This window comes from Pavona decussata, unplaced genomic scaffold (genome assembly GCF_977016875.1).
Source record: "Pavona decussata unplaced genomic scaffold, jaPavDecu1.1 SCAFFOLD_403, whole genome shotgun sequence".
Classification (NCBI taxonomy): domain Eukaryota; kingdom Metazoa; phylum Cnidaria; class Anthozoa; order Scleractinia; family Agariciidae; genus Pavona; species Pavona decussata.
Genome location: NW_028145772.1, coordinates 336,335 through 351,646, shown reverse-complemented (window position 1 = coordinate 351,646; position 15,312 = coordinate 336,335). Strand labels below are relative to the sequence as shown.

General features: G+C 37.1%; 1 protein-coding gene and 2 pseudogenes across 2 annotated transcripts; all 3 read left to right on the top strand.

Moving 5' to 3' along the window:
• The first annotated feature begins 1,525 nt into the window (after positions 1–1,525).
• Positions 1,526–12,656, top strand: LOC146451079 (ras-like GTP-binding protein RHO). Its single transcript, XM_085099632.1, has 2 exons — positions 1,526–1,649; positions 11,207–12,656. Exon 2 carries the CDS (start codon positions 11,224–11,226, stop codon positions 11,806–11,808), a length of 585 nt encoding a protein of 194 aa, XP_084955758.1. The 5' UTR covers positions 1,526–1,649; positions 11,207–11,223; the 3' UTR covers positions 11,809–12,656.
• Positions 1,542–5,352, top strand: LOC146451081 (ras-like GTP-binding protein RHO pseudogene; annotated as a pseudogene). The gene is made up of 2 exons (XR_014860129.1): positions 1,542–1,649; positions 3,849–5,352. The product of XR_014860129.1 is annotated as a ras-like GTP-binding protein RHO pseudogene (transcript).
• Positions 7,246–8,070, top strand: LOC146451080 (ras-like GTP-binding protein RHO pseudogene; annotated as a pseudogene).
• Positions 12,657–15,312: the final 2,656 nt, after the last annotated feature.

Genomic DNA, 15,312 nt, shown 5'->3' with positions numbered 1-15,312 from the left:
AAACAGAGGGTCTCTTTAGACCCAAATATTATCAACAAAAACCTTGGTATTTAGTCTCTTTCGATGGAATGAACACTGTTACTTAAACCATTGGGGCAAAAAGTTATGATCAATAGTATAACTTTTAATCGAGCATGTCATTATTACTCTTTCGTGAATTTTTCCTCGTGTTATCTGAAGCATTTCAAGCATTCAGCTGTACAACAAAGCATGCCCTGCGAACGACATGACCCCAGCAGGGTTGTTTGGTAAATTTAATTTTGGTTGTCATAGTGATCACGTCTTATATTGTACCAGGACTGCGAAAATAGAACCATTAAAGCGTCACGTCTTCAGGCATTTTTTCCCATCCTTCTTCAGTGAAAAGACTAACGCAAGTCGAAATATTGGCTAATGAATCTCCCGTATTTATCTTGCAATCGGTTGTATTTTTCTTTTCTTTTTAGACTTTTATAAGTTTGTTAAAAAAATTTAAGTTATTAAATGTGATACAGAGGCTTTACATGTAGTGGTAAAAGAAAACTTCGCTTTATTTTAATTTGTGTCAAAAAATGTGTCCACGTTTCAGAGAAGTGCGGACTGAATCAAAGAGGTGTCTGAGCTGTAGATTTTAAAGTTATACGGAATTTTCTGGCTTCGAGATCAATAATTTTTTTATTAATATGATTGCGTTGGCCGTACATTTCTCAAATGGAGCAGAACAGTACAAGTGTGCGTGACAAATGAGAATCGCGCGTGACACAAACATCATGCACTGCAAGATACTTGATCAGTCGTGAATCACATCTTTTCAACAGGAAATTAGACAGCATTTTTGCGTATAATGATGTTTCAGCATTTCCTTCAGCAAGAGGAAGTTGAATCATCAATAGGTAAGCCAGCAGAATTGAGGCGAAAATAGAATCAACCACAGTGATGCAAATTGTCACGCCACCGGAAACGAAACGATAAACGAAAGGTTTTTCGATCGATTTTACACTGATTATTTCTAACAGTTTCTTGACCATTGCAAATAATGAAAATGTTTCTTTGTGGTTATTCATAACTATCGCTTCTTGTTTTCCTTAACTGGGCGCGAAAGACGTATTTCGATCGAGGAGAACGAGTAAGTGGCTGCGAGAAAAAATGCGACGGATTTATATCTGTGGCTATTTTTAGAGCTGACTTTTGTCCAATGAAAAACTGCGTTATATAAGCAGGCATCGAAGTTAGGCATCTCAGGAATGCTATTTAAAACTTCGCACAAAAACTACAATTAAATAAAACAGGGAAAGCCAGGCAGACATTATAAACATTAGCGCATGTTGACATTGGTTTAAATAATTTCTTTCTCCTCGATACACCGGTGTAAAGTTAGCCGGACAATCATTTATATATGGCCAGTCGAGAATAAAACACCCGTCATTACTGGTTGCGTTCATTGGTGGGTAGAAATCGATTGTTTTTCGACCAATCAGCGCCAAGGGCAAGCCCCTGGGATTTACCGCAATGTGGTGTGAGGTCAGCGGCCCAGAATAACTGAACCCCCCTATAGGATATATTGAAGGTGTGGCATTGGCGCTAGGTGATCAACTCTCCGGCCATTTCCTGATTTCAGTGTTCGTCGGTTCTGGCACACAGTGAGGGATAGTTTACTTGGTTTCGAGAAGGTAAGTGATAATACAACTCTTCTTTTAGACTTTGAGAACGGAGATGGGATCGTAATTGAAAGTTTGGAGTCATTCAGCGCACTAGAAATGCTGTTGGCAACATCAGAATGGCTGCGATTCCAACCGACTTGGAGAGCAAATTCTTGGCGGCGTTCTTTCACAATCCGTCCCCCTTCACCCACAAAAGTTAAACCAAGAAATTTTAGCCTTGCTATGTCTGTTGTTCATTCCTTTTTACTTCGATACTTATTTCCTTGAGTTTGGCTTTGTAATGTACCGTCTAACCGTGGATGTTCCAAACTGTGTGTTCGGTAAACGGGGAGTTATGCTTCAGCGGGTAGCTTGATTACATACTGTTCAGTTTGCCTCAGAATTTGCTCTCTTAACCTTCCATGAATTTATTTTTAATCTGTAACTGACAAAAATACTGGCCATCGCACCCTAACGTGGGAAGAAAATGCGTTTATGGTGGTTTGTTGGAACAATACAATTGGAGGGCGCTAGCTCCATCGTTTGAGTAAACTTGGAACGAACCGGCAAATTGTAAAAGCATCTTTTGCTCAACAGTTACCGCCTTAAAATACCTGCGAATGATAAAGGTCATATTCTTTCTGCTGACTTTTCAAATGGTAAAGTTTTGTTCTAAATAACTGTTTATGTTATGCCATTCCCGTTCCTTTGCGACGTGGTTTGGAACGGCTGCATGTAATAAGCCTTTTGGTCGGCCTATATAAAAGCTTTGTTCAGAAAGGGCTGTTCTGATGCTGTAGTCGTTGTGTATTTAAAGGCTGAAAAATCTCTCATTTTGTGAGCATTCGCTGGTTTGAAATAAAGCTATTCTCCCTCGATTCTCACTCCACCCTTGAACCGAACGTAAAGATGGCATTATTGACATAATAGTTTTATGTAACTTATCCTAAACTTCTGTTGCACTGTTTTGCCACATCCCAAAGATTACCTAATTTGTTCAAATTCTTTGAACCGGTTCGCCATTTAGCTAAGTTGTCGATGGAACTGAAAGTAGCATTTACATAGAATACATATCACAAATTAAAGGCAGATTATTTTTTGTCTCCTTATGTAATGATGTGTTAGAAATAATCTAGAAGATGGATCATGTTTTTTAGAGTACTTATAGAAGTGCTAATGTATTATATGTTTTGTGCACTCTTAATTGAGTTGATGTGAAGTAAGTAACATTTTATAAACTATTTCCTAAACATTTTATGATGTGAAAAAATGTCATTCTGGGTTATTTTGAAATGGTTTCATCTTTGGCCAGTGTGGATCATAACACGTTTGCAAATTTAACTCTAACACTAACATTAACCATAATAGAAATGTCCGCTTCTTGTTGTCTGTAGTCTGAACAAGTGTATTCAATCGCACCCAGTTTATAACTGTGTAATGGTCCAGCTACTTTGCACTTTATGAATCTCTACTGGGAAATAAGGAAAATACAGTATTTGCAGTGCGTTTTATAAATACTATTATCGAGGGTTCAACAATGCCTCTTCTCTTAAATAGTTTGCCTAGTTGTGTACATTACACTGGCTGCTGCATCTGTGTTTTGTGCCGTGTCCTACCACAACGAAGGAAATTAAGTTTTAAAGTGAATCACATCCTTACTGAACTGATGACAACGCCTTGTTCTGCAAGGAAAGCTGGCATGCAGAGAACTGTTTGGTTGCTAATCCATTAACATGTGACTTAACTTCTGCACAGTGGTTGGTGTTCCTCGTAAACTTTACCCTTCCCCGGTTAATGTGGTGCTAACATTTTGATGATTTACAGTACCATTTAGATATGTTTCAATTTTCATTGATAAAGCACATGGACATCGCTCAAAAACTAATTCATTGTGCCAATTTCTATGGCTGTTTGTAAATTGTCTGTACATCTCGGCTAAAAATTTGCATACTGTTATAACGGTTTCAACACACTTTTAACATTTTGCAAGACAGTTGAGCCTTTGCACTGACAGTTTTCTTAGCATCTTCACCAAGAATAGAAGAATCACATCTCGCTAATGGATGATAATTTTTGAACATTACTTTAAAATAATGAAATCCACAAGTGTGTTGTGACAGTTCATTGCTTGATTGTTCAAAATGGAAAAGTTAAGTGAATTTGTCGTAATTGTCCGTCACCACTTTATGGGGTAAAGGGTAAAGTTAACCTTCGATTATCCCTTTGAAGGTTGAGGAAACAGTGACATGACTGCCATTAGGAAAAAGCTGGTGATTGTTGGTGATGGTGCCTGCGGCAAAACCTGCCTTCTCATTGTCTTCTCCAAAGATCAATTTCCCGAAGTTTATGTGCCAACAGTTTTTGAAAATTATGTGGCTGACATCGTAGTCGACAACAAGACCGTAGAGCTAGCATTATGGGATACAGCAGGACAAGAAGATTACGACAGGCTACGACCCCTCTCTTATCCTGACACAGATGTTATTTTGATGTGCTTCTCCATTGATAGCCCCGACAGTTTAGAAAACATCCCTGAAAAATGGACTCCTGAGGTTAGACATTTCTGCCCGAATGTGCCGATCATTTTGGTCGGCAACAAGAAAGATCTCAGAAATGACGAAAATACAAAGCATGAGTTGGCAAAGATGAAACAGGAACCAGTGAGGACTGAGCAGGGAAGAGATATTTGCGATAAGATCAATGCCCACTGCTACATGGAATGCTCAGCAAAAACAAAGGAAAATGTAAGAGATGTATTTTATCAAGCCACCCAGGCTGCGCTTGAGAAGCCCAAGAAGGACAAGAAGAGGTGTATTATATTGTAATATGTATGGACCCGTTCCTCCTGAACACTGCTTCAATGTGGTGTGCTAGAGGTTACTGACTGACGCAATAAAAACTTTCTCCCCATCCTTTGCACTTGTTAGGATGGATTTTTCACTTCAAACTGGAAGTAGAGTCTTGAAGTTATCATTTATTTTGATTAAGTATTTTCCCGTTACTTAAATTTGCACCATTCCAACACTTGTTGGCAAAAATCCGAAAGCAAAAGAATTCTGCACTAGAGTAAAACTAAGGCTGTATTTCCAGAGATTTCGATGTAACATGTATAGATAACCTTGTGACATGAGAATGTTTGTATTGATTGGCAGTTGTATAAAGAGTCTTGCTTTCTCTTCTTGAAAGAAAATCAATTTGTTGTTAAATTTTCATGTGTTTAAGTTCTTATTGTATGTTTACTTCCCTAGACAAAATAGGAAATCAGCTGAAGTTGTGTAATGATTCTGCCAAATTGGACAGCACTTTTATGTCAATAATAGTTATTCTGTTAACAGGATATACTATATTACAGTGATAAAAATAGTTTTTGATGAGTAATTTTTGTTGAAATGATCGTACATGTAAGTGAAAACATTTCCTGCTAGTGATAACCTGCAAAGGACAACATTACATTGTAGGCCTAAATCCCAATTTTTCTTAGTGTTTGTAAACAACGTGTTGTATGCTTAGTAATAAATTCATAAGATGATTTTCCCCAGAATTTTGAACCCTTCAAACGACTGGAATTACCATGTAACTCCAAATTCTTTTTTTTTTTTTTTTTTTTTTTATCAAGGCAAGTGTTAATTTGTGTGTCGTACATATATGCAGTGTAATAGATGCATGCTAATGATTTGTGAGTGGAGTTAACCTTTGCAGTTTGATCAGTAAAATAAAATTGTTGTAATTTTGATCCTTCTGTTGTATCCATTTTATGTTACTTCGCATTTTATTTTTTTGTTTTAGTTTGCAGGTTTTGATATGCGCACTATGTAGGAGCTGCACGTTATTGCTGTTCATGTATCTGTATTATCATTTCACGTCTCGTCAAACCTTGTTGTCATGTCATTGCCAATTTGGGATCAGAAATAGTGTTTATTAGGTTTATCTTAAGGATAACTGTGTTGTGATCAACCAATGGTGTAGAATATTGTGGTGTCCTTACAAAACAAATGCTTTTAATTAAGGATACTCGACTTTGTTTTAACCCGTAGATATACAGAACAAATGGGGCTGGGATTCCTCACCCCCAATGAGGCTTTATCCAAGTTTTATTGTTATTATTTTTTTTCTGTGAGCATATGCTGTTTACAAAAGCTGTTTGCTCTCCCCCCCCTCCCCCCCCCCCCCCCCACCAAGACTCATTTAGATAAAAGATTGGTCTGTGGCTTATTTTGAACATATGAGGATAAGTAGCTTGAGGGCAAACCATGTGGGACACAAGGTTGCTGTACATGAAGGTTAAACATATTCACCAGTACAATGTTTGATAGTATAATCACATGGCTTCAGGAAACTGTATCTGCAAATTATCCCCTTTTTGGAACCTCTTTACAACATTGCTTACTCTTGAAAAATGAAATTCAGCCAATTATTTGATATTTATCATGTGAAGTTTGAAAGAAAAACTGGCTTCAAACAATGCATTAAAAAAATTGTCTCTTTTTACTTGTTTGTATGACTGGGTGGCAATCATTACCCTGTACCCCCCCCCCCCCCCCCCCAACAAAAAAAATGCAATTTTTTCACATGTACGATATGCTATAATAGGTAAGCAGTAATGCTCATTTCTACAGCTTAACTGTTTAAGTTTATGAAATTTGTGCTATTAAAATTAAATTTTAAGCATGTAAAATGCCTATAAGCTTGAATTCCTATGTTTAAATTTGTAAGCTGACAAACCACAGTGAAATACCTAAAACAATTTTAAAACAATTGCAAATGTTGTTGGGAATGCCTTTTTGTAAGTCTTAAGTATTGAATTGCTCAGAGATAACCAGTTGGGCATGAATTTTAATTTTAGACAATAATTAAAGCTTAGATGTACAGGTGTAAAGGATGAAGTAGAAATGGGTGACCTGACTTTTCCAGGGAGGGTGTCCATTTTCATCTCGGACAATGACTTATGGCTGACCACAATTTCCAGCACTGTTTTGGGAAGATATTACAAATATCTCGAAAACAGGGAGCAGGGAAAATCCAAATACCAATGATAAGATTAAGATCCTTTCCTCACTTTAATAATAATAGTAATAAAATAATGTTTAATATTTGTAGTACGTAGGATTCGTACAGAAATGCTCACCTGCACATCACAATGATACAAATTAAAGAAAACTACATGAGTTTGGTCGTTACTTAAATTTACAACCAGCACACTATATAAAAACAAAAACAGCTGATTAAGGTTATAATCTAGGGTGGCAAATATGGTGGGTAAATTCAGCATTGCCAGTGCAAAGCAACATAATCATCGGCAAAGATCTAGAGTGGCAGCAAAAACTGCCTGTGCAGTTTAGTTTAGGGGTCCTTTTGATGAGCACTTTAGGAATTTTGTTGATCAGCCACAACTTTCTCACTGAGTTAAGACAACTGAAAAGGCTATTTGATTGGTCTGTGCAGCTGTTTGCTTGTTGTACTGTTTAATCGCATGTCGTCGTGTGAAGTGAATGTTATTCCAGTTAGAGGTCAGAAATGGTTTTGTTTTTCCTGACACAGTGCTAAGCATAAACTGTACTGAAATGGATAGCTGGCTCTGTAGTTGGTTTATAATGAGCATGACCTTTCTGTTACATTGTTTTGGTTTTATTAATGGTGGAAGTAGTAGCTTTTTAGTGTGGCAGATTTTGTGGATTGCCAATTCTTTAGGGTTAGTTAACCTTCAATTGTCCTTTTGAAGGTAGAGGAAACAGTGACATGACTGCCATTAGGAAAAAGCTGGTGATTGTTGGTGATGGTGCCTGCGGCAAAACCTGCCTTCTCATTGTCTTCTCCAAAGATCAATTTCCCGAAGTTTATGTGCCAACAGTTTTTGAAAATTATGTGGCTGACATTGAAGTTGACAACAAGACCGTAGAGCTAGCTTTATGGGATACAGCAGGGCAAGAAGATTACGACAGGCTACGACCCCTCTCTTATCCTGACACAGATGTTATTTTGATGTGCTTCTCCATTGATAGCCCCGACAGTTTAGAAAACATCCCTGAAAAGTGGACTCCCGAAGTTAAACATTTCTGCCCGAATGTGCCGATCATTCTGGTTGGCAACAAGAAAGATCTCCGAAATGATGACAAAACAAAGATGGAGTTGGCGAAGATGAAACAGGAACCAGTGAGGCATGAGGAGGGTGCTGCAATGGGTGATAAAATCAATGCCCGTTTCATGGAATGTTCAGCAAAAACCAAGGAGGGTGTGAGAGAGGTATTCTATGCTGCCACCAAGGCAGCACTCCAGAGAAAGACGAATACGGGTCACAAACCAAGATGCGCCGTCTTGTAACTTGTTTGGACTTGAAAGTGCAGAACACTGCTTTAATTTGAGTTGACTTACGTAATGGAACTTTTCCCCATATTTTTGCTCTTGTTGAGTGGGGTTTATTAGTTGAGAGAAGAGTCTTGTAGTTATCAGTTACTAAATTTGAATTATTAGCATTACTTGACCACACACTATGCTAAAGACAGCAAAACAATGAGTTTTTGTGAAGGCTACTTAGAGATATGACATTTTTTTAAAAGATTCAGTTCAATATTCTTAACATAAAATATGAAGTAAAAACCGGGCGCTAAAGTGTGTGGTCTCAAAGTAACCTAAAATTTTCTGAGCCAGCTCTCAAACTGTTGAAGGTCATTTTTTATTTTAAAATTCTACACTTGAGTTGCATTGTAAGTATTATGGCGACATGTATTGATTGACAAAAGTACAGTGTTTTACATTACTGTTTGTCGTGTAGGAAATCAATTTGTTATGAACTGTACTGTACTCATCTGTTAATTTGTTAGATCTTTTTCAGTTGTGACTAACATTTAGACCTGTTAATCGATAAAAGTACAGTCTTGCCGTACTATTTTGTCACTGGAGATCAATTCGTCATTGACTTTAATGTACACGTGTTTAATCTCTTTTTGCTATTGTTGACTCAACTTGGCATAATTACAAAGTTTGAAAGAAATTAATTTTGTATTGATCTAGTAACAATTGAAATTACCTTTCAAGTCAGTAGTAAGTTAAGGTGTTTGCTGTTGCAAAATTTTCATAGTGACGGTTAATTGGTTCATTTAGTGGTACACCAAGCAGACAAGGCTTCAACACTTTCTTGTGTCAAGGCAAGGTTGGGGTTGTTATGTGAAAGAAAACTAGTTTGTCCAAAATTTGCTTTTAGTATGTGCAAAAATGTGTAAAAGAAATTAAAAAATCACTTAACATAGATTTTTACTGCTCCCTTTTTGTGGTATATTTAGCTTAAAAATAGTTTTGTTTTGCTTGAAGCAAACCTAAGAGGTTTGAAATATAATTTTCCGGTGTTTTTTTGTTTTAAGCGAACTTCTAATTTTCATACAATTTCAATCCCTTTTAAGAACAGAAATACTGTAATTCTAAAAGGAATATGTAAAATTGAGCTGAATTTATTTAGCCGTACACACTGCCTATCTGGGATGAAAACAGTGGAACTCTGTTGACATGTGTCTACTGTCAAGCCATTAGAATATGGGTCTTATTAAACCCCTTTGTACCGGAGGGAAATGCCTGTTTTATTTTTCAATTGGTCACTAAACAGGAGGTCAAATGGATGTAATACACTGTACGTCCAACACGAAAAGGACTGTTTCATTCAATTTCCCAAACACTGAGTAGTGTGTTGAACAAACAAGGTACAGCAGAGTTTTTTGAGCAAGTTAGAGGTGTTTGGAAATCGGATGATACACAATTTCAAGTGTTTGATATAGCTTCTCAAACCGGTGATATTTCTGGGAGTAATTCAAGGCAAAAGTTCGCCATTTTTTTTTTATGTTTAAGATTACATTTCCAAACCCCCTTCATGGTTAACGGTTTTCTCGCCATGAGTTTGAGAACTACCATTTAAAGATATTTTCTTGGGGAGGTCACAGATGACACTGAGAAGTACACAAGAGAAAAAGTTCCAAATGTTGGGGTGGGGGGAGGAATCAATTTCACATAGGAAGAGGGTATAGATATATGCAATCTCAATGTGAAGATCTTTCCATGGTCTTTAGGGGTTGTGTAAATTTCACACAAATTGACCAGATAGTGAACACTGTTTCTTGCGCCACGTGGCTCTTTTGGGCATTAGAGGGGTTAAACCTGATAGCAAGATTTCTGAGTGGAAACTGACGGCACAAGATTTGGTTCATGAAAATGATGCGAATGCAATAACAAGATGGCAATGTTTTGAGGATGGGATGGCTGTGTTACGGGTTCCACAGTAGAAAATTTAGATGGGTTGTGTGCAATTTATTGTATTGTAAAAGAAATGGTAAATTCATAATTTCACAAGAGTTGCTCTTCCAGTGCAGATTTATTGTTCAATGCTAAACAGTGACTATATATAATTTAAAAAAATGCTGAATGAAAGCTAAGAACAGATGTCAAATTAGCTAAAAGCTCTATTGATGCAATTAAATGCTTAAACTATATATGTAATATGCAAAGTGTTGTTAAATGCTGTTTTGGTTGGATTTATAAATTAGTGAATCTGCCTGGCTAATAAAATAATAAGCCCATTGTTATTTGGTTCAGCTGTTTTATTTGTACAATATACATGTAGAAAACATCTGCTGTGTTGTCATAACTCTGTAGAAAGAAGGAGAAAAATCTCACCACAAGCTGCACGAACAGTGATCAGTATCAAATTTCTCCTTCTAATATCAATGCTTATTCAATCCCTGAGGTCATGAGAATTAAAAGATCATCCAAGGTGAATGTTCTTGATATTTCAATAACTTCTCCCTAGTACTTTCAAAAGAAAAGTATGGGAGCAAGAAAGGAGAATTTGTTTTTTGATATTAGGGGCTATAAGGTTAACCTGGTTTTTACCCCTGCAAAACATTTGGCTTGGTTTCAGAAACATTGCTATAAAAAAATCAGAACGTGACCATGAAAAGTTGTTTGACTGGTCATTCAACTGTCTCCTTTGTAGTTTCTGTCATCACAAGTGACAAAGTCTTTGCCATTTGGAAAATTGAAAAATTGGATATGGCAACTCTGCCTGAAAGAAACAAAAGCACTTTTTTAATGAGGACATTTTACAATCCCTCATTTTTACAGTCACAGTTAATGTCCCTTTTTTCAATTTGTATTCTTCCTTTTGTTGGTTACTTATGAAGGGGGTCATGTGTATGTGTGTCAGAGGTTCCCCTCCCCTTCCCCACCTGGTCCATGTTACATACCCTGACACCTACCCCACCACCCTTAGTAGTAGTGGTATTGCTGTTCAAAATTCATGTGTATCATGATGTCCGTCACGGAGTGAACTGAACATATGGCGATATCTTCATGGTGCTCTAAACTGTCTTTTCTTTATTTTGCAATTCCTTTTTTTTTTTTCTAACCTGCACTCTTGGGCAACATTACTTGAATTGAGTTGAGCTGTATAAATAACATTTCTTGAATATTTTTGGTGTAATTATCATATGTATTGTTGAAAATGTTGTACATGTACGTTGAGTTAAAGTAAGATACAACAGGATTAGAAGAAACTCGCAACTCGCTTGTGCAAAAAGTTAATATGAACTTCAATTGTTCCCCTACAGATTGAACATTTAACAGCATGACGGCCATCAGGAAAAAGCTGGTGATTGTTAGTGATGGTGCCTGCGGCAAAACCTGCCTTCTCATTGTCTTCTCCAAAGATCAATTTCCCGAAGTTTATGTGCCAACAGTTTTTGAAAATTATGTGGCCGACATTGAAGTTGACAACAAGACCGTAGAGCTAGCATTATGGGATACAGCAGGGCAAGAAGATTACGACAGGCTGCGACCCCTCTCTTATCCTGACACAGATGTTATTTTGATGTGCTTCTCCATTGATAGCCCCGACAGTTTAGAAAACATCCCTGAAAAATGGACTCCCGAAGTTAGGCATTTTTGCCCGAATGTGCCAATCATTCTTGTTGGCAACAAGAAAGATCTCCGAAATGATGACGGCACAAAGCGTGAGTTGCAAAAGATGAAACAGGAACCAGTGAGGCATGAGGATGGTGCTGCAATGGGTGATAAAATCAATGCCCACTGCTACATGGAATGCTCGGCAAAAACGAAGGAGGGCGTAAGAGATGTATTTAAAGAAGCCACCAAGGCCGCGCTTGAGACGAAAAAGAGAAGACACGGAAAGCGGAAATGTAGTATATTGTAAAATGTTTGGACTGGTTGCCACAGAACATTGCTTTAATATGATATGCTAGAGTTAGACTAACTGAATGAGAACATTCTCCCATATTTTGCACATGTTGGAATGGGTTTATCCAAGGAGAGAATTGCTTTGTCCAATCAGTTGGATATTTTCATAGTTATCAATTATTAAGTTGGAACGCCTGTTATTAAACCATGCACTATCTCAACATCTGGGAAAGTTAGTTCATTGTTTAAACTATCCGACAAGTAGATTATTAGCTCAAGATTTCAGTTGGATAATATTTGATGAGGGAACAGCCTCTGTCAACTATTACATATAGAAATCAAGATGACTAAAAATCTGTTTTATTATAGAACTTGATTACAGTAATATTCCACTTAAATGAATAGTTTGCTTCATTGCATTGTTGTGAAGTTTAAACTGTGTTAGTCGAGTGCCTTTGTTGCCATACATCATGTTGCAGAATGGATATAGTAGTTTAGAAATCAGATAACGGCATTCGTGATCACAGTGCTAGATTTTTGCAATTGACAATTAGATGGCAAGCTTAGGGTTTCTTGTGGTGATATCAAAGTTGAACAGCAAGCCATCTACATGTGCTGCAGCTGTAGTTGTTGTAGCATTAGCCAGGGATCCCTCTATTCAACAAAGTAATTGTAAAAAAATGGTTTATATGCAGCTAGAGCTGTAGCTGGCTTGTGAGTTCGGCAATGTCCCTCACATGTGCTCCGAAGGGAGTCTTCAAAAATTAGACCATACTAGTGTAGCCAATCAGATCCTTGTTTGCCTAATAGTAAGTCTCTGGGATATGCTCATATTGAATAAATAGCACAACTTGAAAATGCGAACATTTTTGCAGTGGCAAACTTAGAATTAATGTTAAAGAACTGTCCTCTCCAACTAATCTAGCAAAATAAGGCTCAGGGGTCAAAAAAATCTGAATCATTTGTAATCACCACCCACTCGGCCCCCCTTCTTTTGCCTCTGATCCTCGCTGTATACAAAGTTCCCAGGAGCTGTCATTGCTTTGTGCTGCACATCACTAGAAGTCTTTAAAATTACTGTATAAAGAAATGTTTCAAATAATATTTCTGTCCTTTAGATAAGGTTTATCAGCGTATTAATTTTTTGCTCATTTGAAAGCATCTTTCGTGACAATAATTATTTGTTAGCAAGATATATTACAGTTAGAAATGTAGTTTGAAAAGGACAACTTTATGGGTTGGTTATGTTTGTTGAATTCCTGTTGATCATAAACTGAAAAGGGCCAAAAAGACAAAAACATTAATAAGCACTTATTTCAAACCTTTTCAATTTAAGGGTAGAAATGTTTTCCGATATCAAGACCAAATTTTAGTTTTATAGGTGAATACTGATAACTCAAATGATCAGGCCCAACTCAAAACTTATTTTGAGTTTGTGAGAATTCAAGTTATTCAGGACTGAATAGAGAATAGACGGGGAAACTGCTTTAGCAAGAGTTGAAGGTAACCTTTTAGCCCCAGTAGTGATCAGCATGAAATTTCTCCTTACAGCCTAATTACTACTTAAACATACCAGGTTACAACAATGAAGGAGAGAAAATCTATTAGTTTTAAAAATTCCCCAAACATGGTAGAAATATTGAGCAATGTAAGGAGAGGATGAATGTTGATATTAGGACTTATATGGTTAGGTTATCAAGATCCCTAAGTGTCTTCTGTGGGACAAAGTAGCCTAGACTACCATTTCCACTTGGCAACGTTTTGTATCTGTTCATTGGATAACTCTAATGGCTTTCATTCAAACTGTCCAATCGCAGTACTACATGACAGAATAGAGTTCAAAATGTCAATTAGCATTCACGAAACTTGGCATCTAGGTTGTCTTGCAGTCTTGATTGTGATTGGTTCATTTGAATGGAAGCCGTAGGAAAGTTGTCAAACAGATGTCAAAATCTTGTCACAAGCTGCTTTGCCAACTGGCACCAGTATGGTGCACAGTAATGCACTTATGCAATCATGGAACTTACAAATTGTTTTGTGATTGCAAGCTTACCACAGTGCCGTAACCTTGACTACCTGCAAGTTTCATTTCATTAGAATGTTTTGATTTGTGTATGTCAATATGTAATGTAATGGATGCTGGTGATTTACAATTAATGAATGACTAATAAAATTGTGTTTTTTAAAGACAATGGCTTCTACAAATCACATATTAGCTATATAACCTGTATGTGCAACGCCAAAGGGTGTGGTGTTTGGGTCATTTTGGCGTGAAATAGGGAAGAAATTTTAACCATTTTGGGCTGAAAGACGGGAAATGGTTATAGATTCTAGAAAAACAGGTCGATCTGGAAATGGGTAGAGAGTTTTAGAGGCCAGGGGCCCGTTTCTCGAAAGTCTCGGTAACTTATCGAGCCCGATAAGTGTCTTAGGTGTCTTAACAGAAGTCAACTTTTATTAGAATACTAAATTTTAAAATCTTATAATTCTATGAAAACATTGGCCAAGTACCATATCTGTAATCACTATGTAATCGGCGAAAAAAACTTTAAAAATATACTTATCTGCCCGGTAAGTTACTGGGACTTTCGAGGACCGGAAAATTGCATATTTTGGTCTGAAATTGTCAGGTTTGGAGAACCAAGCCGTATTGTAACAGCCGATTATTGTCCTCAAGTGTGATCCGATTATAGTTATCTTTAGAGCAACATGGGCAATAGGGGCAGTATGATTGAAAATAAATCTTTATATGATAATTGAAAGCCAAAGCGTCTGCACTCCTATTTATATGTTTCCATGTAACTTTCTCCATTCCAAACCTTACATAGAGTTCAAAGTAAGAAAAGATTTAATTTCATGACAAACGCTTTATTTCTATTTTCAAACTTTTTTTCCCATATATGTTGGTCTATTTCGTGGGAGGAGCTGAAGGCCTAAACTGGAGTTTGCCCCCTTTTTCGCTGGGCAAATGGGATTTCGCGCATTGGGAATAGGATCTGGGGCAAAATGTGGGCTGGGAAATGGGATTTGCAACCCGCCTTCAGGATCATCTTCCTGTAATTTTTATTTGCAGAAGATTATAGGGAAAAAAACGTTTAGTCGAAGAAAGTGGGGGACTGGGCCCCAACTTTTCCTGTCTGATTTTTGATAGTACTCCAATTCCTCTTGAAATTTTCTTACTCAATTCGTGTAGATATGCTTTCCAGTTACAGATTAAAGTCAGGAATAAGTCCCAAATATTTAACTTGATTTTCAGATTTAACAGACACATTGAAGGAAAAAAAACATACCCTTTACACGAATACACGATACACGGCGATTTAAAACTGTTCTTCGCCCTATTAGTTTTAAAATTTATATCGAAGGTGCGGGCGTACCTAACTGCGTATTTAGGACAATAAACTGGCGGTAGTAAATTTAGAGACGGTGCACCTTATCTTCCAAAATACCCTTCAAAAGTGGTTAAGACAATAAGCGATTGGGTACATTTGTTGGGCTAGAAATTTTCTGGAGCACTTTG